Here is a 26385-nt window from a genome sequence, read left to right on the forward strand (position 1 = left end):
CGCTCTGATTGGTTGACTCCTTCTACCGTAATTTTGGTTCGTCGCGGGGTGGGCTAAGGAGTGCATGGCGCCCAGCTGCGTGTGTGCGTGGTTTCAGGCCCTAGAAACATTGTGGATTCGCTTGCCTTCCTCCTTCTGAAGACTAGAGGTCGGCCGACAGGTTTGGGAGGTTTGAAATGCGGGGCTGATTTCTTTCCTATTTTCTGGTTCTGCCCGCGGGAACCTTCAGGAAAGCGTGGAAAGACGGGCAGGGCGTGTACTGCTGACCGGCCCCTTGCTGCCTCTGCACGGTCGTGGTGTCCCTCCCTGCGCTGCTGTATGGAGTCATTCGCTCGTCGCTTCTGGCCTACCTTTGTTAATAGAAGTGCAAACGGATGCATTGAGAAGGGGGAAAGGGTATTAAAAGATCTTTACCCTACTCACCTTCCCCAAAGGCCCCAAAGACTTTGCAGATTTATCTAGTTTACCTACACGAGCATTTGAATGTTCAGCGGACAAGGGCTTCAATATTGAAGACAGTGGGAACTCCTGGCGTTTTAAGGGATTTGTTATAGTGCCTAAACTGACTTTTGACCACCATCCAACACCTCAGCGTGAGATTCCTGAGCTTCTTACCATCCTGCGGCTCCAACATGTTCTCCCGTTGGTTAAGTCGACTGTGCAGGGAATTATCCACACCCACCAGAAGGACCACCCAATTGATCTGGAGTTCTGCCTCCCGAAGGCTGGTACTGAGTTCACAGAGGAGAATTCCAGGTGAATGCAGGATGGAGCTTTGTCCTCTGAACAGCACTGCCTCTTGTTCTCTGCAGCCAGAGTGCTTTATTCCATTTCCCCTCAAGTCTTGACTGGCTAGCTTTATGTGTAGAAGCACATTATTTACCCTCTTCCTTTTTTATTTTTTCCTCTGGAGTTTAAAAAGACCAGTAGAGTAACCGCATGAATAGTCTATTCATTTAATTGATGCCTAAATAAGAAGCCTAAAATATTCTTGCATACTTGAGAATACTTTGAATAGGGTTTTTTAGTGTACAAGTAACTGTTTCACTCTAGATTCTTATACTAAAACCAGTTACTGCACCAACAAACTTCTGTAATTTCCGGGACTTTTACTTCATTTGAGGAAGAATGTGCACTATTAAGAACGGATCAGTGAAAATGCTGAGTGATCAAAAATATTTATAGTCTTAAGACCAGGCAAAATTTTACATTGACAGTCACTTGGATTTTGACAACATTTGCAGGCAATTTTAATAGTGATTGATTACATTCTTCAACTTTAGATTTTATCCATTGACGTGAAATACCGAAGATGGTATGATTTGAGAGTCTATTCTCAGAAATTTGCAAATGATATATTTTTAATCTTGCCTTTTCCCCCCTCTTTTTTTAAAGAACTCAGTAGCTTTGTTGCCCGGACCAACACGTGTGGAGAGTTGCGTTCTTCTCACTTAGGCCAAGAAGTCACCTTGTGTGGATGGATTCAGTTCCGAAGGTAGAGGCAAGTGGTGTAAGAACACGTGATGATGGTTTTCCCAAGGCAATTTCAAACCTTTATTAATTTTTAACCGTCAGAAGAATAAAAACTTTGCAACTCTTACAGGATTCTCAGAAGTCATTGAGTTTTCAGTTTTGTTTTTTGTTTTGAAAGACTCAAATAGTGTCACTCAGTAAGTACCAGTAACATCTGTTGAAGGGTATAATAATGAAGTGTGATCCACCAGAGGACAGAAATGTCCCTAGATTTACTAAGATTGAAGAGTTCCTAGGACCAGTAATTGGGTAAGCTGATAAGCTTCAATAGCATAAAAAAGCATATTTTATTCTAAATTTAGGTAGAGAAAAGCCTAAAAATATGATCAATGATTCCTTGATGTTGAGTCCATTTTTTTGTTGTTTGGCTCTATATTTCTAGAACATATGTGAATAGCACATTAATTCACAATGAAGAGCTGCAAAACACATAGATTGTGTGACTTTCCTAAAAAATATGTCCCCATTAGGTGGATATTTGACCCATACATTTGGTGACTTCTATCTCCTGAAATGAAAATCTGAGGAGGCTTTTCTGTACCTCTTCTTGGTATTAAAAACAATGTGAGAAATGTAGGTTGAATGCTAAAATATTGGGATTTGGGGACCTTTTGATGGTTTGTAGAGGTTTAAGTTAGTAGACCTCTTTTAGAAAATTTTAGATTGCATCTCATACTTGGTGGTGGTGGTGTTCAGTTGCTAAGTCTACCCCATGGACTGCAACACACCAGACTTCCTTGTCTTTCACTGTTTCCCAGGGTTTGCTTAAACACATGTCCATTGAGTTTTATATTTAGAAAAAGGTAAGATTTTATATTGCTGCATTTTAAAAAATGACCAATCAGATGTCTCTAATATCCTAAAATATTACTTTTGGATTTTAATATGTAGCAAGTTTCCAAATTTAGTTAAATTTTCTTATAGAGACTTAAGCTAATGAAATTTTAAAAATCTGCCTTTTTATTAATAAGTCATCTGGATAGTATTAGTAAGCTGTACATATAGCTAATAAAAATTGATATTGCAAATGAAAAAAGTGTTCTTTCCTTAATAAGCTATGTAGATAATTACATGAATATAGATAGCTATGAAGCACAGTATTTATTATAAAAAAAGAATGTGAGAAATTGCATGGGTTTTTTTGTTTAATTTGTTTTGCCTGCTTAAATTTTGGTCTCAGAGATTTTATCCTAATATGTTCATTTTCTTCACTAATCAGGCAAAATATCTTCCTGGTCCTAAGAGATTTCCATGGACTTGTTCAAGTTGTCATTCCCCAGGATGAGGTAATAGAAGGGTCCTTCTGTTATCTGAAAGTTTCTTTGATGCTGTGGTTAGAATAAACGAAGCATGCTGGATCAGTGTGCTTGAGATTTTTGTTAAAACTACTATAAGCAGCATTAAGACTGATGACAAACTGGGAAAAAATATGTGCAATTCATGTTGCAGACAAAGGACTAATTTCTCTAATATCTAAAAGGCTACTACAAATCAATAAAAACATTTTTTTAAGACCAGTGATCCAGTAAAAATATGAATGCAGAATGTGAACATAAAATTTATAGAAAAGAAGATATAATATAAATGGCTGTTTTTTTATATGTCTGTAGACATATGAAAATGTGCCAACTTCACTCATAGACAGAAAAATGTGAATTAAATTGCACAGAATTGGGGGATTCCCTGGTGGCCTAGTGGTTAGGATTCCAGGCTTTCACTGCCATGGCCCAAGGTTGAAGAACTGAGACCCTGCAAGTCATGCAGCATGGCCAAAAAAAAAAAAAAATTATACAGAATTGTTATTTTAGATGCATTAGATTGACAACACACAGTGTTTGGGAAAATAAATGCTCATGCATTCCTGGAGGGAGTGCAAATTGGCACTAGTACTGTGGAGGGCAATTTGGGAATATCAAAACCATAAATGCATATATTCTTTGAACCACTCATTCCAGTTCCAATCAGTTATCTTAAAGTTATCTTACAGACAGACTAACAGATGCAAAATGACACAAATATAATACCAGATTGTTCACTGCTGAATTGTTTTTAATTGAAGGAAAGTTGGGAATAACTTAGATGTTCCCCAATAAAGGACTGGTATAAAAATTAATGTACATCCTCACAGCAAGGAAAAGCTGGAAGAAGCTCTTTATATACTAATATGGGAAAAAATCAAAATTGTATTGTTAGATATGAAAACAGGATACAGAAGAGCATGTAGAGTGATATTATCTGTACTAAAAAGGGTGTGTGTGTGTGTGTGTGTGTGTGTGTGTGACAAAATGTCCCTGAAAGGACACATAACATTGAGTTATCACTCAGGAGGGGAATTAAGGGGTGGAGGGAAAAGATAGGAAAGAGACTTTTCACTGTAGATCTGTTTGTACGCTTTGAGTTTGAGCCATGTGAAGGTACTACCTACTCCAAAAATAATTACCATTAAAATTAGATAAAGAATTCTTGCCATGTTTCTTGGCCAATTGGTTTCTACTGTGGTAATATTTACAAATGTTTATATGCCTGAGAAAAATAAGATTTACTCAGCTGTTAATGTTTGAATTAGTAAAGAGTCACGGGTTATCTTTGAGGTATCAGAGATGAGCATAGCTAACCTAGGAGAAGTCTTTCATTGCTCCTGGATTTAACTGTCCCTAAGTTTAACCCTGGAGACAGTTGCCTTTAAAGTATGTGGAAGTGAAGTAAGCCAGAAAAGTGAAGTAAGCCAGAAAGATAAAGAACATTACAGCATACTAACACATATATATGGAATTTAGAAAGATGGTAATGATAACCCTATATGCAAAACAGAAAAAGAGACACAGAAATACAGAACAGACTTTTGAACTCTGTGGGAGAAGGCGAGGGTGGGATGTTTCGAGAGGAATCGGGTGGAGAGGGAGGTGGGAGCGGGGATTGGGATGGGGAAGACGTGTAAATCCATGGCTGATTCATATCAATGTATGACAAAACCCACTGGGAAAAAAAAAAAAAAAAAAGATTCAAGCATCAAAAAAAATAAATAAATAAATAAAGACAACAAACTAAGGCAAAAAAAAAAAAGTATGTGGGGTTTGTTTGCATTAATCATTCTTCTTACTCTCTCTTAAGGAAAAAAAAATTTAATTCTTAACTAATAGTTTTACATGCTCGTTTATATGGTGTCAAAATGGGGATTCAATTTACCAAATTTTTTTTTTAACCAAATTCTTTAATAAAGTCATTAACAGCAGCCCTGGTATTTACGGTAATTAAGCTATGAGTATTAACATTTTTCTAAGCCATAATCTACAGTTGCTGCAGAGTTCTTTAAGTTCACGTGTTTGTTGGAACTGTTTTTCCCTCTTACTCTGTAGTCTGCTGCTTCGGTGAAGAAGATTTTATGTGAAGCCCCCATGGAATCTGTGGTGCAAGTGTCTGGGACAGTAATTTCCCGACCTCCAGGACAAGAGAATCCAGTTAGTAATTTAGAAACTATTTAAATTTTACCTGTGTACATTTGCACTATCAACACATTCAGGCAACAGAGACTGTGTATCTATTAGATATCTAGCACTAAAGCTCTACAGGTTCTACAGATGAACCTACAGATTTAAAAATCGTCACTGCGAACATAAACACCTAAATAAATATGCATGTTAAGACATTTGTTAATGAGCTCATCAGTCACAAAGATGCATAAGAATGTCAGAGTTATACACAGACATTTATGTTTTAGACTATGCACTATTAGCACCCCCTGCATTTTACATATGTAAATAAATGCTTGCATTTCATAAATATTCATTGTGTATATGATTGATTGAATGGTTTTTAAAACAGGTCTTTTCTCTCTCTCTTTAAGAAAATGCCAACAGGTGAGATTGAAATCAAAGTTAAGACAGCTAAACTTCTGAATTCCTGCAAGAAGCTGCCCTTTGAAATTAAGGACTTTATGAAGGTGCCATCCTCTGTTACTAATAGAATAGAGTGTCTAGAAAATATTGGTAACCAGCAAAGTGGTTTTTTTTTTGTTTTTTGTTTTTTTTGTGTGCAGTAAAGTTTTATTAAAGTATAAAGGAGATAGAGAAAGCTTCTGACATAGACATCAGAAGGGAGTAGAAAGAGTACCCCCAGCAAAGTGTTTTTGGAGTTTTAAGAAAAAGTTTTTCTACGAAATTAAGCATTCTATTATAGCTATGTCATGTATTATTCTTCTAGTTTTACAATTTCCTGGTAAACTGTTCTTAAATATCAACATTTCATTAAGCTAGAATGTGTTTTCAGACCGTTGCAAACATGGTTGTCTTTAAGACTTAGGTGTCATTTTGTTCAAGTTTTTTTGTTGCTATGGTTTTATATTTTGAAAGGAAATTTATGTCTACCATTGAATGTCAAATGGCATATATTGAGTTTAAGCCTCTGACAATGCACATATTAAGTTTAAGCCTCTAACAAGGATAAAATGTTTATAAATCATACAAATACGATTACTTTAATTTAGGATATTCTTTGAGAAAGCTAGACAGCCCCAAATATGTAAGCCCAGCTAATTTTCAGCTTTGTGACAATTATCTACAATTATCACAAATAATCTATAGTTACCTGTATAATACCTAATTTGTAAACTAACCTATAAAACATTTTTAAATTAATTGCATGGCCACTTTGTCTTACATTTGAGTTCCCAGTACTTAATATTTTAATTAGAAGAGGCAATATAATTACAGAGTTGACCTTGTTGGGGGGGGGGAAGGAAATGTCCAGTTTTCCCCCAGCTGTGAGCTCTTAAAAAGAGAAGTGGCAGATAGTTCTTCTGTTTCTATTTTAGTGTCAAAGAAATAACCTATTCTGGGGAAAGGACTTTTTTAAAAAAAGTTGTCAGCACAAGAGGGAGGCAAAGATTTATCATCTTAAAAAATACGCAGGCCTCCTCGTTATGTTCCTGCTAGTACAGTTGTAGCGTCATCCTCTGCTCCTTGTATTTCTTACACTTCTCCTGTTCAGGTGATAAAGTCATGGCTATTTTTGGCTCTGCTGTTTATTTTTTAATAATCTTTGAAATCTTTACTTTTTCTGTTTTTTCAAGATCAAACTCCAGGCTTAAAAATGAATGGATAGAGAGAGTTCCCAGTGACCTAGTGGTTAGGATTCCAGAATCCTTTCACTTCTATGGCCCAGGGTCAATCCCTGGTTGGGGAACTGCGATTTCATAAGCCACATGGTATGGTCAAAAAAGAAAAAAAGAGGGGGAAAAAATGAATGAATCCAAGTTTAGAAAAGTAGACAAATTTCAGTCAGTGAAGTGTGGTTCCCTGAAAAATGTAAAATCTGTACTAGTAAAAAGCCTAGAAATTGTGGGAATTAAGGATGCTGGTGTAGATACAACTGCTAGAAGCTAAAGATTGAGCTAAAGTTTTTGAAAATTCAGTCTGTGTCTAAAGTTAATATCTTTTTAATGTTTGAAACATATTTGAAATATTTTAATATTTGAAGCATATTTAAACATGAAAGTCTTTCCATTTGTTTAGAAAACAGAGGCTCTTCGTTTGCAGTACCGCTACTTGGATTTGCGTAGTGTCCAAATGCAGTATAACCTGCGACTGAGATCCCAGATGGTCATGAAAATGCGGGAATATCTCTGTAATCTACATGGTAAGAAAAGAAACAGTAATTTCCATGTGTTTTATCCTAGAGCATAATTTAGTAACATAAAGCATAATTTAGTTCCCTACTGAGTCATAAACATAGACTTTTCAAGGTGATAGTGCCTGTGTACATCAACAATGTATTCCCCATCACATTGAAGGTGGACCAGCCCTTTGATTGTTACCTGTAAGTTTTCTTAATTGTTTCTCATGCTTGTACATCATTTATTGGGAGCTCAGAAATGTCACATGAGGGACTTGCCTGGTGATTCAGTGTTAAGACTGCACTCCCAAAGCAGTGGGCCTAGGTTTGATCCCTGGTCAGGGAACTAGATCCCACATGCCCAAACTAAAACCTGAGGCAGCCAATTAAATAAAATTTAAGAAAAAAAAAAAGAAAAAATAAATAAATAAAAGAAAAAAAGAAGAAATGTCATGTGAATGAAACTAGACTCTTCAATCAGCCCTGAACTTTTTTCTACTATATTTGTGTTATATTTGCTATGCTAGCAGAACAGGAGGAAATCCAGAACAGTTCAATACACAAGAATCCATCAACAGAATTATTTCAGGACAGGAGTACAAACTTTATGAACAGAATAGAATTTTATTAAAATCTTCAGCTTCCCTCTTGAACTGGTAGAAACCAGCATTAGCGTGCTTGGTAACTTATTACAGTCAAAATTCCTAATTAAATGGTAGCCTCAGATTTGTTGGACTGTACTTGGTAAATTCATATTTGGTAAATTCCCATCTATTAAATTCTGACATATCTCTTTTTTAGGTTTTGTGGATGTAGAAACACCAACATTATTTAAGAGGACTCCAGGGGTATGTATATTCCTTAAGTCAACCTACTAATAATGTCCTGTTAGTTATGAAACTAGACCACTTTGCTTTTATATTCCCTTAGTTCTATTTCTTGTATTTTACTGCCTTAGGATGGTCACGTTAACTAGGTATTTTTTAGAGTTGAGAACAAAGTATGGGTTAGTACTTTTAGTCAGAATCTTTTAATCCTATATCATTTTCTTACCATTGAGGTTTATAGCTACCAATCAATAATGAATTGGTTCTTTAAAACTAAACCAGTGGTTCATTAAGAACTGACATTTCCATACACTGATATTTATACAATCCATGGACTCATAAAATTATAGTTTAAATTTAGAAAAGCAATTAAGAATTACTTGCATAGGAACTGATGCACAAAATCCTTTTAGTTGGACTTCCCTGCTGGTCCAGTGGTTAAGAATCGGCCTGCCGGTGCTGGGACGCGGATTCTATCACTGGTCCAGAAAGACTCTATGTGCCGCGGAACAACTAAGCCCGTGTGCCCCGCAACTGCTGAGTCCACACAACACACCTACTGAAGCCTGTGTGCTCTCAGCCCATGCTCTGCAATTAGAGAAGCCACTGCAGTGAGAAGCCTGCACACCACAGCTGGGGAATAGCTCCTGCTTGCTGAAACTAGAGAAAACCACTGCATAGCAACAAAGACCCAGCGCAGCCAAAAATAATAAACAAATGAACAGGATTCCAGATTTAGAAGGAAAAAACCTTTTAACTAGTAACAGAATTGGGCATTCATTTCAACAAGCATAATATTAAGTATACTTAATATGTACAAGTATTATTATACATAATATGTACAAATACTATTTAAAGCCTACTATGTGTAAACCTTTTGGGGACTGAAGGATGAGTAAGAAATGAACTGTCATTGTGGGAACTTTGCCCTTTAGTTGATTTCATTGAGGAACTGAAGTATTGACTACTACCAGTTGTTGGATATGTTTTTTTATTTTTTTATTTATTTATATTTTTGGATATATTTTTTTAATAATATTTCTGCACTCCCTCTCTCTCATTCAAAGGGTGCAAAAGAGTTTGTCATACCATCCAGGGAACCTGGGAAGTTTTATTCTCTCCCTCAGAGTCCTCAACAGTTTAAGCAGCTTCTGATGGTTGGTGGTCTAGACAGGTGAGCTTTCTTTATGCTAGCAGTGGCCAGAAAAAAGGAAAAGAGAGGGGAAAGAGGGAAAAGGAAACACAACATTGTCTACTCTTTTAAAAGAAGTTTCAAAAATGTATGAGAGTTTGGAAAATACTTGTAAAATACCCTAAAAACGTGTGGTTACTATGTAAAGATTTATTAGGTGTCCATCATATACAAAGCTCTATGCTAATAGATGGGGCAAGCGGTTAAAAACAAAAAAGAATAGGTTTTGCTCTCAAGCTGATGAATCTAGTAAGACAAAACAGGATAATAAGACCAAGTGTGAACGTAAACCAAAAATAAGTATACTGAGAGTTGCAAACTGGTTGCATTAAGTAGTTGGAAATTATATTGTTTTGGGGAATATCATTAAAAACTTTGTGATCTAGGCCTTCTGGGACAGAGCTGCATTTCGGCAGGTGAGAATGAAAGTTGGAACAGCATAGCCCAGGAAGGCTCAAGTATATTCATGGAGCAGTGGGTATTTCAATTTGGCTGAAGCAAAAGAGTATGTATAAAGAAGCATGGGCTGTCCTGTGTCAATCTAATATATGAACATCCAAAGGTGCCACTGTATATTTTTAAGACAATATATAGAGCAGTTAACTTCTCATGGGTCAACCATATGTCTGATTAGGTTAGCACATCATTAAGAATTTTACAGTTTCTTATGTTGTTTTAGTATTATTATTTCATAGCCTGCATTGCCAGAAACTATTAGGGGAAAGTGTGTGTGTGTTTCTAGAATCCTGACTAAATTAATGCTATCTTCCAATTGTAGATATTTTCAGGTTGCCCGATGTTATCGAGATGAAGGTTCGAGACCAGACAGACAGCCCGAATTTACTCAGGTACTTAGTTATATTCATTCATCTCTTATTGATTCAGCCTTGCTACACCCAAGAATGTGGATAGAAATTATACTTTCTTCTCATTGCATTTTATCTATCAGATATTTAACTAAACCAACCTGTAGTTAAGGCATTAATTTTTGATCCATTTACAAAGAATATGGTCTCATGTTGATGTTTGACAGAAAACAACAAAATTCTGTAAAGCAATTATCCTTCAATTAAAAAATAAATTTAAAAAAAGAATATGGTCATAAATTGGGATGGGGAGGGAGGTGGGAGGAGGGTTCAGAATGGGGAACACATGTAAATCCATGGCTGATTCATGTCAATGTATGGCAAAAACCACTACAATATTGTAAAGTAATTAGCCTCCAACTAATAAAAATAAAGGGAAAAAAAAAAAAGACAAAAGTCAAAAATAAATAAATATATAAATAATAAAAAAAGAATATAGTCATAAACTAAGGAAGGACAGATTCCTGAAGTGTTTCAATGACCATGATATGATAAAGTTCTTTAAAAAAATCTCTTGTGCACTAAAACCAACAATTTTTTGTGTTGATATTTAATCTGTAAACAGATCTAGTCAGTGTGAACAAAGCTATTATGATTTAGTTTCTATGTGATATCATATTAACCAGTGTAGGTGAAGCACAAAAACCGTAAGATCGAGAGATGGACAGACATTAAGATCAAATACAGTTTGACTGCACACACTCAGAAGTCACTTAGCCTGTCTGAGCCTTCAGCCATGAGATAGTTGTGGGAACTAACAGTTTGATGTGTGTAGAGCATTAGCACATACTACAATATTTAACCTGCTCCCCCACGTATTAAGAACAGAATCCAATGGTAATTTGAAACGAGAAATACATAACTGTGTATGTCCATATGAATATGATGGATCTTCAAGTTAGTTTCCGTATGTTGTTTCGGTTTCAGATTGACATAGAGATGTCCTTTGTAGACCAGACAGGCATCCAGAGTCTGATTGAGGGCTTGCTCCAGTATTCGTGGCCCAGTGACAAAGATCCCGTGGTGGTCCCTTTTCCTTCTATGCCTTTTGCTGAGGCATTGGCCAGCTATGGAACTGATAAACCTGACACTCGCTTTGGGATGAAGGTACTTTTCTTCACTTTTCCCAGGACTCTGCCCCCAAATGGTCCTGTAGTCAATTTTGAACCACTTGAACCTTTACAACCAGTTACACTGTTATATCACATTTTTTGCTGTTCCCTTAGCTTGTTACCTTTGTTGTTACCCAGCTACAGCAAGAGAGAAGAGCATGTTAGCATTACAATACCTTTTCTCTATCTACTGTGTTCCAAGATCCATTTTCAAGAGCAAGGTTCTTGCTGTGTTTTACTACTGACAGGTTATTCGTTATATGGATAAGAATGGCAACTTGAAAGAAAAAAAACATACTCTTTCCTCTTGAATTTTTCTTAAGCTAAAATGGCACTTGGAAGGCAAATGATTAAGGGTTATTTATTCTCTTTCCCTGGTCTATAAAGAGGTCAAACATGGGAAATGTTTATTCACAGAGCAGTTTCCCTTAGGAAATCTCTTTTTATTTTCTTTTAGAGAGCAACAGCTCTTCATTGCTGTAATGTTGATGACATTTATCTCAGTTCTCAATGTAGATTCCTTAGAAACTGAATTCTGCCTGGTCCACAAATAGGCAGCGCTTAATTCTTATAATGAAAAAAATGTAACACAGAGAAAGTTTTACCTACCTGCTTACAGCAGCCAGGCTAACTGCTCCTTGTTTCTTTTGTAATGTGAAATGGTGGTTCTTTTTAAGTTAGGCTGCCTAAGTTAAATTCTGGCTCTGCTACTTACTGGCTGTGTTATCTTGGGCAAGTCATTTCTTTGTGCCTTGGTTTCCTCTTTATTAAATGGGGATAATAAGAGGGCCTACCTCATACTCTTGTTGTACAGATGAAATGAACTAATACATTAGTACCTTAACATTGTTATGATGCCCAACCTGCAGTGAACACTCGATGAATGTGCTCTGTAAATGTTAAGATCTACTCTCCTCTTTAAACTCCTGTTTGTAAAAGGTTTTGTGATGAAAATGACCTCACGTTTAGTTACTTTATTCTCTTCTGTTTTCCAGATTGTAGATATCAGTGACATGTTCAGAAACACAGAAGTTGGATTTCTCCAAGATGCCCTTAGTAAACCCCAAGGGACTGTCAAAGCCATATGTATCCATAAAGGAGCAGTAAGTGGAGCCAATTCTATGTCTTCTCTAGAATGTGTATTTGGGAAGTAAATATGTTCAATATTGGCACATTTAGGCTTCAGAGAGAAACGTTCTCCTTAAATTAAAAAAAATGTAATTTGTCATGTAGAGTCTAATAGTGTCTCTAGAAGCAGAAGATATTAAGAAGAGGTGGCAAGAATACACAGAATTGTACAAAAAAGATCTTCACGACCCAGATAATCACGATGGTATGATCACTCACCTAGAGCCAGACATCCTGGAATGTGAAGTCAAGTGGGCCTTAGGAAGCATCACTATGAACAAAGCTAGTGGAGGTGATGAAATTCCAGTTGAACTATTTCAGATCCTAAAAGATAATGCTGTGAAAGTGCTGCACTCAATATGCCAGCAAATTGGGAAAACTCAGCAGTGGCCACAGGACTGGAAAAGGTCAGTTTTCATTCCAATCCCAAAGAAAGGCAATGCCAAAGAATGCTCAAACTGCCGCACAATTGCACTCATCTCACATGCTCACATGCACACATCTCACATGCTCAAAATTCTTCAAGCCAGACTTCAGCAATACATGAACCGTGAACTTCCATATGTTCAAGCTGGTTTTAGAAAAGGCAGAGGAACCAGAAATCAAATTGCCAACATCCACTGGATCATCAAAAAAGCAAGAGAGTTTGAGAAAAACATCTATTTCTGCTTTATTGACTATGCCAAAGCCTTTGACTGTGTGGATCACAATAAGTTGTGGGAAATTCTTCAAGAGATGGGAATACCAGACCACCTGACCTGCCTCTTAAGAAATCTGTATGCAGGTCAGGAAGCAACAGTTAGAACTAGACATGGAACAACAGACTGGTTCCAAATAGGAAAAGGAGTACGTCAAGGCTGTATATTGTCACCTTGCTTATTTAACTTATATGCAGAGTACATCATGAGAATCACTGGGCTGGATGAAGCACAAGCTGGAATCAAGATTGCCAGGATAAATATCAATAACCTCAGATGTGCAGATGACACCACCCTTATGGCAGAAAGTGAAGAAGAACTAAAGAGCCTGTTGATGAAAGAGGAAGAGCAGAGTGAAAAAATTGGCTTAAAGCTCAACATTCAGAAAACTAAAATCATGGCATCTGGTCCCATCACTTCATGGCAAATAGATGGGTAAACAGTGGAAACAGTGGCTAACTTTATTTTTGGGAGGCTCCAAAGTCACTGCAGATGGTGACTGTAGCCATGAAATTAAAAGACGCTTACTCCTTGGTATGAAAGTTATGACCAACCTAGATAGCATATTCAAAAGCAGAGACATTACTTTGCCAACAAAGGTCCATATAGTCAAGGCTATGGTTTTTCCAGTAGTCATGTTTGGATGTGAGAGTTGGACTATAAAGAAAGCTTGAGCTCAGAAGAATTGATGCTTTTGAACTGTGGTGTTGGAGAAGACTCTTGAGAGTCCCTTGGACTGCAAGGAGATCCAACCAGTCCATCCTAAAGGAGATCAGTTGTGGGTGTTCACTGGAAGGACTGATGTTGAAGCTGAAACTCCAATACTTTGGCCACCTGATCCAAAGAGCTGACTCATTTTAAAAGACCCTGATGCTGGGAAAGATTGAGGGCAGGAAGAGAAGGGGATGAAAGAGGATGAGATGGTTGGATGGTATCACCGACTCAATGGGCATGAGTTTGGGTAGACTCCTGGGGTTGGTGATGGACAGGGAAACCTGGTGTGTTGCAGGCCGTGGGGTTGCAAAGAGTCGGACACGACTGAGTGACTGAATTGAACTGAGTGTCTCTAGAACTATAAGGAGAGAATGATAAAACCTTGTGAATTTGAGTTTACACTCAAGATCTAGCGCTTTTATTTTTCGTTTTAATGCTGTAAAGTTCTCCTATGCTTCCTTTGGGATTATTTTTCTGTTTCCAGTCTCAGTTTGTCCAAAGGCTCCCAGTCCTGTATCAGTTCCAGCATAGCCATTGCTTGTTGGGCCAGGTTTTCTGAGGCTCTGGGGTCTTTTGTATTAATAACAGGGAGAGAGAAAAGAGGTGGAGCTATGAAAAGCAAAAGGAATGGAAATGAGAGTAGGAGAATGGTTGGGTTGGGTAAGCATGGGCTCTTTAGTAATGGGACATGTCTTTTTTCTGTAGTTAGCACATCTGCTTTGGAAATAATTTAGGAAGGAGAGTTCCAGATGTATTTTGAATAGGATGACTATTTTGAAAGACTACTCAGTTGGATATATAAGCATATTAGTATATTTAAAATGGGTATAAAAATTCAGTCCCTTTACCTGTTACTCACTTCATATGTTCAGTGAAAAGTAATTTGGTGCCCATACTCTAGTCCAGATATGGTGAATACGTTCAGGTAAGCTAAGGATAACATATATTTCTTGATATTATTTATCCCAATTTGAGTATATCCATTCTTTCCCAAGTAGATTAGAAGCATCATGAACTGCATGTAGACTTCAGGGTCATGTGCCATGTTTTCACCTCTGTATATCTCCTGTACCTGAGCTCCATGAATATTAGTGATGATGATAGCCATAGTGTCTCACTTAGAAACACATTGGGATAATTTAAAGAAATAAGATATAAAGAATTTTAAGTGACCTGAAGTAATCAAATTCCAAGCCTTATTGATTTTGTTGATCTTTCACAATTCAGTTGTAAAGATACATTTTGAACATATTATGTATGCACAGTCTTCTGTGGAATGCATTCACAGCTGTTTTCATTGAGACCTGCATAATTAGAAAGAATACACCCTGAAATAAGCCTTAAAATGTTATCATTTGACAGTAGAAATTAAATCTTTATTGAATCTTATTATAATCGAAAGACACAAAATATATTTCTTTCCCATTTCATAGACATGTTTGTGAAGCTGTCATATTTGATGAATTTACTTTTTCTTTCATCAGAAATACTTGAAAAGGAAGGACATTGAGTCCATTAGAAAATTTGCAGCTGACCATTTTAATGAGGTAAGGAGCAGCTTTTTTCCTTTCTTTTAGGGATTCAATATTTTTAACTATTAATTGCTTGTGCTCCTATGCTATCATTAGTTTTGAGAGGTTTGTTATTTCAGATCAATCTTCTACTTCTTTTTCTTTTTAAAGTTAATCTTACTCCTGGGTATAACTCCAAGACTCCAACTTAGTTGAATTTACTGTTAATCAGAATGCAACTTTCAACCATAGCCTTTTAAAAATAAATAATAGTACTTTAATGCAGTTGGGAAGATTAAATAAAGCCCAAGGTTTAATGTGCCCAAGGTTTAAATGAAGCATGGTTAGTGTGAAAGAAAGCCAATATTCATTATTCTTCCCATACCCTTTTTTAAATTCTGAATATACCTGTGCTTAGATACACTTTGTGTTCTTGACTTGATGAATGGTAACACTAAAATCTGGAGGAAAAGGAACAGAGAATGGGCATTCTTACACTGTCACTGGAAGTGTGAATTGCCTCAATCATTTTGGAATCAATAACTTTAAAAATAGTCATGCTCTTTGAGTCAGTAATTTTCTATACTTTAAAGAAAGGATCTTGGATATGAGGACACTTACACACAGTATTATTTACAGGAATAAAATGAAATCATATGGGAGTGGTCTAATAAATTAAGGAAGAATTAAAGAAATAAATATTAAAGTTCCTCATTGAAGTTTGTAATGTAGGGGAAATGTTCAGGTTACAATGATCTGTAAAAAAAAGGAGAATACAGAATTATATATTCACTGATCATAACTGTATAAATGCTGTATTTGTGGATTGAAAATGGACTACCCAGACAGTCTCTATAGCAAGTGGTATTGGGAAAGCTGGACAGCCACATGTAAAAACACACTTCGAACATACTGTCACACCATAAACAAAAGTAAACTCAAAATGGCTTGAATGTTTAAAATATAAGACATGACACCTTTAAGCTCCTAGAAGAGAACATAGGCAAAACTTTCTCTGACATAAATTGTAGCAATTCTTTGTTGGATCAGCCTCCCAAGGCAAAAGAAATAAAAACAAGCAAATGGGACCTAGCCACATTTACAAGTTTTAGCTCAGTAAAGGAAATCATAAACAAAACAAAAAGAAAAACTATGGACTGGGAGAAAATATTTGCAAATGATGTGACCACCAAGAGCATAATTTCCAAATTTACAAACAGCTTATACAACTGAATATCAAAAAACCAAAGAACACAATCAAAAACTGGGCAGAAGATAAGTAGGCATTTCTCCAAAGAAGACATACAGATGACCAATTATTAGAGAAATGCAGACCAAAACTACAATGAGGTATCACCTCAGACCAGTCAGAATGGCCATCATCAGAAAGTCTATGTAAATAATAAAAGCCAGAGAGGATATGAAGAAAAGGGAGCTCTCCTACACTGTTGGTGGGAATGTAAATTGATGCAGCCAATATGTGGAACAGTATGGAGGTTCCTTAAAAAACTAAAAATAGAATTAACTATTTGATCTAGCAATCACACTCCTGGCATATATCTAGAAAAGAGGAAAACTCTAGTTTGAAAAGATACATGCACCCCAGTGATCATAGCAGCACTATTTACAATAACCAAGACATGGAAGTAACATTGCATGTGTTGCACACTTGAGGGGCCTTTTAAATGTGAAGCTTAATTTCTTTCATCTTTACTTATGTGTTGGACCTCTTTTTGTAACTTGCATGTCTCTTTTATTTTCATGTCCTTTCCATCATTTTGTCTTTTTTATTCTTTTGGGAAGATTTCTTCAGCTCTCCTATTGAAATTTAAGTAGTCATTTTTATATCCTACTAGCACTTGCTTGCTTCTTTGCATTTTATTCTGGTTTTATTGATAAAGTATCTTTTTTAATACCTTGGAAGATTCGAGTTTTTTGGTCCCTAAATTATCTCTTTCCTCTAGGGGTCTTTTTTTTTTTTATTTTTAATGCTATAGCTTATTCAATGTGTAGTGATTATTAATTATACATATTTAAGAATGAGCTATATCAAAAGCTGTTTAAAGGGCCCTTTGTAAATGGTTAGGTTTACTTTCGAGTGAGCAGCAAGATGGATGGCTGTTTCCCGGGGGCCCTGTGCCTCAGAATTTTGCAGGGTGAGATCAGTTCCTTTTTTAAAAAAAAAAATTCAGGCAAGGCTTTACTGGGGCCCCTGCTGCAACAGAGGGGAGCAAGAACAAACAACAGTTTCCCTTGTTTGTTTGTTCACTGGAGGATGGGGACAGGGGCAGGCTGGGGACAGAAATGAGCTTTTCCTCATATGGGGTGAAGGTAGGGGTATATCCACGTGTTGGGCCATATCAATTCCTTCTTGTGCTGAAGCTGCTCCACTGTTCTCTAGGCTAGGGCTTCCTTCATCTTGCTTCTTTGGTCATTCCTATTTCACTCACATGCAACCTGCCAAAAATTTCCAGAAATCTCTTACTTGCTGGCATCCCTTCCCACCCTTCTTTCCCTTTGTGTGTGTGTGTGTGTGTGTGTGTGTGTGTGTGTGTGTTTCATTTTGGTGAGATTACTTTTTAGAGCCCTTTAGTATCAGGGAGGAAATAGAGATAATCTATGTAGGTTATTTTTCTTTTGGAGACGAGAAATCTTTGTACTACAGGAAAAATAAATCACCCCTGCTTTTTAAAAACTGTAAGTCTTTTTCTTTATCACAGGAAGTCTTACCTATATTCCTGAAAACCAATGAAAACTGGAATTCTCCAGTTGCTAAGTTCATAATGGAGGAGCAAGGCTTGGGACTCGTCAAACTGTTGGAGACCCAAGAGGAGGATGTGGTCCTGCTCACTGCCGGAGAGCACAAAAGAGCAGTAAGAAAAATTTCCTCCAGGCTTCTGTGCTGTTGGTGTTGAATGATGTCACTCTTCTCCTATGTGTATAGTACATATTTGAAATTGACCGTTACTTTCATAAAATGGAGCTGCTCTGCATGGTTTTATACATATGTATTTTATAATTTTATTTATTTTTGGCTGCACTGGGTCTTCGTTGCTGGATGGGCTTTTCTCTAGTTGTGGCGAGCAGGGGCTTCTCATTGCACAGGGCTCTCGTTGTGGAGAGTAGAATTGTGGCATGCAGTCTTCAGTAATTGCAGCACTCAGGCTTGGTTCTTGCTGCTCACAGTAGGCTCAGTAGTTGTGCCCAGGCTTAGTTGCTGCATGGCATGTGGAATCTTCCCAGCCCAGGATTCTGGTCTTTTTGATAAAGTTCCATGTGTCCCCTGCATTGGCAGGTGGATTCTTATCCAGTGCGCCAACAGAGAAGTCCAGATTTTATATTAATAAATGTCTTTTGGCATTTTATAATGCATTGTGTAAAAACTACAGTTTTTGCATCAGCTACCAGCCTCCATTGGCATTGCTCACACAGATTAGATCTGGCTCACACAGATTAGATCTGGCTCTGATTAGGAAAGCCACTTAGGTAGAGAGAGGGCTATTGATACTCGTTGTATAACTGTGAAAAAAATTTTCCTTTTTGAAGTTTAGCAGATTAAGAAAAGTTGGTAGTCCCAAACTTTTGTACAGAATGCATTCCTGAAAATGTGGAGGGACGGATCAGCCTGCAGGAGAGCTGCTGGGCTGGCAGACACTCCTGGTCCTACTTAGTTGAGACAGAATCCTTTTTCCTCAGGAGCAGCAACTGGGAGGTGGTACACGCTGCCATACACTGGCTAAATCACCATTCTTCAGATGTATGAACAGTGGATTTAACTTTAGAGATCACTGTAAAATATACAAAGTGTGGTTTGTGTGTGCATGCTAAGTCACTTCAGTTGTGTCCAACGCTGTGACCCTATGGACTGTATTGTGCCCTCTTTGTAAAATATACAAAGGGTGATATAAAACTCAAACATGAATATTGAAAATATGCTGTGGTGGGGGGACTTCCATGATGGTCTAGTGATTAAGACTCTGTGCGTGTAGGGGGTGTGGGTTCAGTCCCTCATCGAGGAACTAATATCCCATGTCCTGAGCAGCCAAAAAATAAAAAGAAATACTTAAAAAGAAATTTTAAGGAATGTAGGGAATTCTCTGGTGGTCCCATGGTTAGGACTTTGTGCTTTGTGGGAACCAGTTTCAGTCCCTGGTTGAGAACTAAGATCCCAGACGCCACAGTGCACAGCCAAAAAAAAGAGAAAGAAAATATACTAAATATACAGTAAATGTCAAACATGATAAAAAGTCATCCCTGCACTATAGTATATCTTTATAGTGCCTAATTTGTACTTTATCAAGTTTATTCTACTAATTTATATTTGTACTCTGCTTATTTATCATTATTTCTTCCAAAGGAGTAGTTTCAGAGTTCAGCTACAAGCCTACGTTAATCTGCTGCCCTTCCCTTTCCCTGCAATAAGAGTGAAGAAAGCTATTTAATTACAACTTTTTTGAAACTATAGTCACTCTTTAAATTAATTCATTTATGAACATTATTTTTGAATACCAGCCATGAGCCAGTACTGTTAAATTTGCCTGGGGATTCGCCTGTTAATTACAAATTTTATTGTTAGTGCATTTCTTTTTTTTTTTAATCCTTAACTTTAGTTGATTGATGATTGTTTTACAATGTGTCAATGCATTTCTTAAAAAAGAATTTGGGATCTTGTATTAAAAATCCTGCTGCTGCTGCAAAAAAAAAGAAAAATCCTGCCGCAGATTCATCTGGCTATTAAACTTTTCCCTGATATGAACTGAAAACTGCTCGTGTTCTCCTCTCGGGAAGGTATTGCTCTGGGACGTCCTCGGGAGAACACTGGAAACCTGATTTATGAGGAATACCATTAGCATTCTGAATATGTCACAGTGCAGGTGCCCTGTGTGGGTATCTAAGTGTCAGATAGAATAGGCTACAGAGTGGCACCTATGTGTGTGTGCGGGCATAGTGGCTCCTATTCTAACTGCTCTTTCTCAGGAGTGCCCTGCCTGTCATAGTTAGCACTTAATCACAGTTAGCTCGCTCTGCTTGCCTAGCACTGTTCAGAGTACTTAGTGTATATTAACTCAGTTAATCCTCATGCCAGCCCTATTGAGAGAAGTGCTGATACTGTTACCATTTTAAAGGTAAGAAAACTTGGACTTCTCCAGCAGTCTAATTGGTTAAGATTCTGTGCTTCCACTGCAGGGGCCATGGATTTGATTCCTAGCTAGGGAAGTACATACGTTGTGCAGGAAAAAAAAAAAAAGTAAACTTTGAGTGGAGAAATAAATGGCAACCTACTCCAGTATTCTTTTTTTTTTTTTAATGGAGGATAATTGCTTTACAGAATTTTGTTGTTTTCTGCCAAACATCAACATTAGTCAGTCATAGGTATACACTACTCCAGTATTTTTGCCTGGAGAATCCCATGGACAGAGGAGCCTGGCTGGCTACAATCCATGGGGTCGCAAGAGTTGGACATGACTAAGCAACTACACAAGAAAATTGAGGCACAGAGGTTAAGAATTTGTTCACACTCACACAGCTAGGAGGTGGAGGACCCTGACTTCTAACCCACAAAGCCTGGTTCCAGAAGTCACACTCTTAATGTAACCTCTAACCCATACTGCCTCCCTAATAATGACCAACATTTATTGAATGTTAAGTGTATAGCAGCCTCTCATCAGCTCCTCCCCACAATCCTTCAGGAACAGTAAGGAAATACTCATCATAATGACTGGTTCATAGTACAGAGCTTGTCTGACTTGATCGTCGCAATAGTCTTTAGATTAGATATTTTATCTCCATTTTACTATGGGAAAAGGTGCAGAGGAGTTAGTCAGTAGCCAAACTGAGATACAGACCCATGTTAATCAAGCTCTGGTACCTGTGTTCTCAAGTCACTGTGTTAGCAGATACTCACCGAGTCTGCTGAGTGTGACCGTCATCCTCAGCAATGTCGCAGTCAGATCATCCTCAGATCCTTCTCTCCTGAGAGGCAGAGAGTGTCTCATCTGTAAATTGGATAGCTCAATTGGTAAAGAATCTGCCTGCAATGCAGGAGACCCTGGTTCGATACCTGGGTCAGGAAGATGCCCTGGAGAAGGGAAAGGCTACCCACTCCAGTATTCTTAGGCTTCCCTTGTGGCTCAGCTGGTAAAGAATCCGCCTGCAATGCGGGAGACCTGGATTTGATCCCTGGGTTGGCAAGATCCCCTGGAGAAGGGAAGGGATACCCATTCCAGTATTCAGGCCTGGAGAATTTCATGGACTGAATAGGCTGTGGAGTTGCAAAGAGTCGGACATAACTGAGCGACTTTCACTTCTCAGAGAAAGGCCTGGCTTTAGAATCCACATGTGTCATTTGCTGCCTGTTCTGTCACAGCAGTTAACGTTTGTATCTTGTTTGCAGTGCTCTTTGATGGGAAAATTACGACTGGAGTGTGCTGACCTTCTAGAAGCAAGAGGAGTGGTGCTTCGTGACCCAGCTCTGTTCTCCTTCCTTTGGGTGGTGGATTTCCCCCTCTTCCTTCCCAAGGAGGAAAATCCCCAAGAGCTGGAGTCAGCCCACCACCCGTTTACTGCTCCCCATCCGAGTGACATTCACCTTCTTTACACTGAGCCCCTCAAGGTATGATATCTATACTTCCAAATTAAAAGGAAATATGGAAACAAGACAGAGAACTTCCGGTTTCGTGGTCTGACCCAGTTCCAGAAGCCCCGGAAGAAACTGTCAGATTTGAGCCATTGTCCCTAAGTAGCTACAGTGCCTTCAACCTACGGAAGAGAAAACTAGAGATTTTTCTCTAACCCAAAGGCTCTTTGAATCTTCTAGGTCCGTAGCCAACACTATGACTTGGTTTTAAACGGCAGTGAGATAGGAGGTGGTTCTATCCGAATTCATAATTCAGAGCTTCAGCATTATGTCCTGGCCACAGTACTAAAGGTAACATCATCTTCTAACCTGGCCTTTTTTTAAAACCCTAATATTTGTCTGTTTTGTTAAAATTTGTTATGAATAGAGGATTCAGTAGCTACAGAAGAGTGTCAGTTTATTTCTCTACCTTTAGTGTTAGACTTTGAAAAATAAATGAAAATAATGGGTATTTTTTAGTGACTACTATATGTCAGGCACTGTTTAAGCACCTTATATGCAGGGACACATTTAATCCTCACAGTTATTTATTTCTTTTGTGTCAGATCCTAGCTGTGGGCTCTATAGTTACAGCTCAGTAGTTGTGGTGAAGGGCTCAGCTGCTCGGCAGCATGTGGGACCTTAATTCCCCAACCGGAGATTGAACCCACATGCTCTGTGGTACAAGGCAAATTCTTAACCACTGGACCACCAGGGTAGTTCCCTCACACTTACTTTTTAAATTAAAACCCTTATTCTACTCATTTTAAAGATAAACAGATTAATGAACCTAGCCCAAAGTGACATAGCACAGACACAAGCAGCGCCAGGATTCAGGACCAGGCAGGGTTGCTCTTGAACCCAAGCTCCTAACGTCCTAATCACTGCATCGCTCCAAAGTGGATGCAGTCTGAAGTGGCTGAAAACTGTGTTGTTTGGGGGCATGGAGGGGTGCAGTTTTGGCCACACCGCAGGGCATGCAAGATCTTAGTTCGGCAACCAGGGATCGAACCCATGCTCCCTACAGTGGAAGTACAGAATCTTAACCACTGGACCACCAGGGAAGTCCTGAAAATATTGATACTTCTAGAGAAAAGGAGAGCAGTTTGAAAGAATTTTATGTCACTTAGTATTAGAGGTGGGGTAGCTTTTAATGATAATGACAGAGAGTGGGTTAATCAGAATTTTCAGAAGAGTCTATGTAGATGCAAGCCTAAGAATCTGTGGTTTGTTGATGACTCTTCAGCAGGCTAGGATGGATTTCAGGAGGCCCAAGAAGTCCTTGGAAATCTTTGGTCCAGGAGGTCCAAGAGAGTCTGATCCTAAAAGATCACTTTGTGGGGTGGGTTATTTGGGATTGAGGAACTTTATTTCTGAGACCAGGACTGGAGAACTCAGAACAGTCTAGCTTTAAAAACGTTACAAACTCCCTTAACTTTTCTCCTCTTAAGTCAAAACCCCTAACCACCAGTTTCCCAGCTTTTTTTCTTCATTCCTTTCAAGCTTCTCAAAATGTCAGTGAGAATACATTGCTTGAACTTCTCTTCATACACACCAGTGCCTCTCAGCCCTTCTGCACATTAGAACAGAATCAACTGTAAAGCATTAAAAACAAAACTAGAAAACCACTCCCTTTTCCTCAGCAGACCAATTAAAATAAAAAAGCTCTAGATGTGAGACTGGGGCATTTGTTCCTTAAAGTCTCCCCCACTTGATTGTGATCTATCGTCTGGTTAGGGAACCATTTCAGACACACTTGCAACATTTCCACAGGCATTGCCTATGAAAGTTATCTTGCCCGTGGTCATCAGATCCAGCAGCCTGTTGTCGGCCCACAGCTGTCTCTCTTCTGGCAGCATCTGCACTGTTGCCTTCCTGACAACCTCGCCTCTTAGCCCATGTGACAGGACCAGGTCCTCTTTCTTACCTTCTTTTTCTGAGGCCATATCTTGTGTCCTTAATTGGTCTTACTGTCTGTATTATCAGCATAATAGCTGCATTTACTGAGCCCCAGGCATTTCTCTGCATGATGTAGTACCCCTGACTTGTCATATTCTCTTGCTAACCTGTAGGCTTCTAAAGGTACTTTTTTAATTCAACTTTTATTTTCCCTTTTTTCATATTTCTTTTTTTTTTTTTTTTAAAGCAACTAATTGTATTATTGTGGCACATAGGGGCCCTCAGTATGTATTTAAATTATCTTTTGAATTTCAGGAAGATGTGAAATTGCTCTCCCATCTGCTCCAGGCTTTAGATTATGGGGCGCCCCCTCATGGAGGAATTGCTTTAGGTAAACAATCTGTCCTTTTTCAAGCCTTGTTTCAGTCCATTGCCTAAGTGTCAAATTTGGGCTCTCAGCTTATGAGGAAGGGTGGGCTTGGGGAAGTGGAGAAGTAAAGAGGGTATGAGGTGAGCCCAAGAGTTCTAAAGAATTTGGTGTTTTTCATTTTGGTATTTTTTTGCCCACGCTGTGTGGCTTGTGGGATCTTAGTTCCCAGACCAGGGATCGAACCCAGTCTGAGCAATGAAAGCGTGGAGTCCTAACACCAGACCACCAGGTGATTCCCTGATGATATGTTTTTTAAAATATATTTAACCAGTTATAAAGATAAAGCTTAACCGATAATTTGCATTTGAAAATGTTTTTTAATAGAATAAAACTAGACAGTCTGAAGTCAATATTGCTCACTTCCCTAGAGGCTCAGACACGTTCATAGGAGTATGAAAAGTACTGCTCCACAGTTTCAGCTTATGTGAAATCAGGAATATGCCAGTGCCTTTCTGATGGCCCTGGTTGCTCACATTGCTAGTTTTTTCAAATAAGAAAAGAGTGTGAGAGGTTCTAGGAAGCTTACCTGGATTGTAGGCCCTGAACAACAGGGACTGGCATCGCATGCACAGTACCTAATTTTGTTCAGCTTCAGTGAGCACTTGCTAAGGTCTCATTAATTGCTGTGACTATTGATCCCAGTAGCATGTGAATATTAGTCCTGAGCACTTTTCTAGAATGAGATAGAAAAGAACCTCTCAAACAAAAGTTCCCTAAAAAGGCCAGGGAACTATGATTAGCTGCAACTTATTAAAGGCTCTTATTTAAAAGTTTTGTACAACCTTTATAGAAAAACTAAGTCACTCTCAACCTTAGATTATGTTAATTATCAACTTTATATTTTACAGGGTTAGACAGACTGATGTGCCTTGTCACTGGAGCACCAAGCATCAGAGATGTCATAGCCTTCCCCAAATCCTTCCGGGGGCACGACCTCATGAGCAATGCCCCAGATTCTATCCCTCCTGAGGAACTGAAGCCCTATCACATCCAGGTCTCCTGGCCAACAGATGCAGAAACAGAAAAGAGCTCATCAAATCATCCATGCCATTCAGAAAGTTGAGCTGTTGAATTTTGTCCCTTGTTTCCCCAAGGCTAAAATCAGATCTGGAGTTCGACCACAGATCTGACTTCAAGTTTTTAGATGGAAGAAATCCAGGCTACATTCTTTCACCTCAATGAAGAAACAGATAAAAGGCATCCAGTTTTTATGATAACGTGCATTACTAGGATTATCTAGAACTTTTTTGAAGTTTCTTTTTATTTGTAAAGGTGTGAAAGATGGCTCTTTGTTGGAGTAACATAATGACATAGTGTTTTCTAATCACATTTTTTATACTCAGGTAGTAGACTGTTCTCTTAGGACAGTAGTCAAACCACATGTAAAAATGTGGAAAAATTCTTGCCCCATTAGACTGGTCAGTTGATGGAGGGGTCAATGCAACCAGCTTCACCAAGAGAATCCTATAAAATAACCTGGATAATGACATTTATACTATCAATGTAATATAGTGAGAAGCAACATGACAAAGCAAAAAAATCACTGAAATAAAGGTCACAAAGTGTTAATCAGCGCTTTACCCCTTAAGTTGTGTAAATCTCTCTTGGCCTCCCTTTCTGTATATACAAAACATAAACAGTACTTGCCCTGAATCCCTCTTGTCAGAACCCTAGAAGATAAATATATGTGGAAGATTACGTGAGTAAAAATGCTCTGAAAACTTCTCAGGCATTACTTAAATATTATCCATCTGGAAACAGAATACTGGTATTTTATACTAAAATACTATATATTTTATAATTTTAGGTTAAACAAAACTGACATCTGTGGTAAAAAGGAAAACAGTAATCTCACTAATCATTGGTTTATATTTCTATTTTTTAAAATAATCATGAACCCCTGAATAAATTTCCTCAATTATAACTGAAAATATTAACCTTAAACCAACCTCAAATGTAGAAAAGTGAACACTGGAATTTATTCATTTTTTTTATACATTCTGTTGTCACCAATAAAGACTTATAAAATGGGAATAAGGTCTTGACTGTTCTTTTCTACTTTATCTTCACTTTTGCCTTGACAGTCTTTTGATTTACAACTTATAAATACCAAACATTCTTACATTCCAGTCTACTTTCCTCACATTGCCATAAGCGGTGTTGATACTGTAACCATCTGTCCAGGTCTAATATGTTCAGTAGGCTGTGAGGAGTGTACATGTCCTTCATGATGCTGTTCAGTTCAGTCA

General features: G+C 38.0%; 1 protein-coding gene across 4 annotated transcripts; it reads left to right on the plus strand.

The window, feature by feature from the left end:
* The first annotated feature begins 48 nt into the window (after positions 1-48).
* DARS2 (aspartyl-tRNA synthetase 2, mitochondrial) lies at positions 49-26187 on the plus strand. Of its 4 annotated transcripts, XM_061160731.1 has the most exons (17): positions 49-756; positions 1396-1495; positions 2753-2819; positions 4890-4991; positions 5378-5473; positions 7044-7167; positions 7945-7991; positions 9038-9144; positions 9941-10010; positions 10956-11135; positions 12136-12243; positions 15165-15227; positions 17912-18064; positions 21586-21804; positions 22009-22119; positions 24022-24097; positions 24985-26186. In XM_061160731.1, the coding sequence occupies exons 1-17, from the start codon at positions 633-635 to the stop codon at positions 25197-25199; spliced, it is 1962 nt and encodes a 653-aa protein (XP_061016714.1). In that variant the 5' UTR covers positions 49-632; the 3' UTR covers positions 25200-26186. The 4 variants fall into 4 exon arrangements, with proteins under 4 accessions (XP_061016714.1, XP_061016715.1, XP_061016717.1 ...); XM_061160732.1 differs by lacking the exon at positions 22009-22119 and having other exon boundaries at positions 24985-26187; XM_061160734.1 differs by lacking the exon at positions 49-756 and having other exon boundaries at positions 1436-1501.
* Positions 26188-26385: the final 198 nt, after the last annotated feature.

This window comes from Dama dama, chromosome 14, assembly GCF_033118175.1.
Source record: "Dama dama isolate Ldn47 chromosome 14, ASM3311817v1, whole genome shotgun sequence".
Lineage (NCBI taxonomy): Eukaryota > Metazoa > Chordata > Mammalia > Artiodactyla > Cervidae > Dama > Dama dama.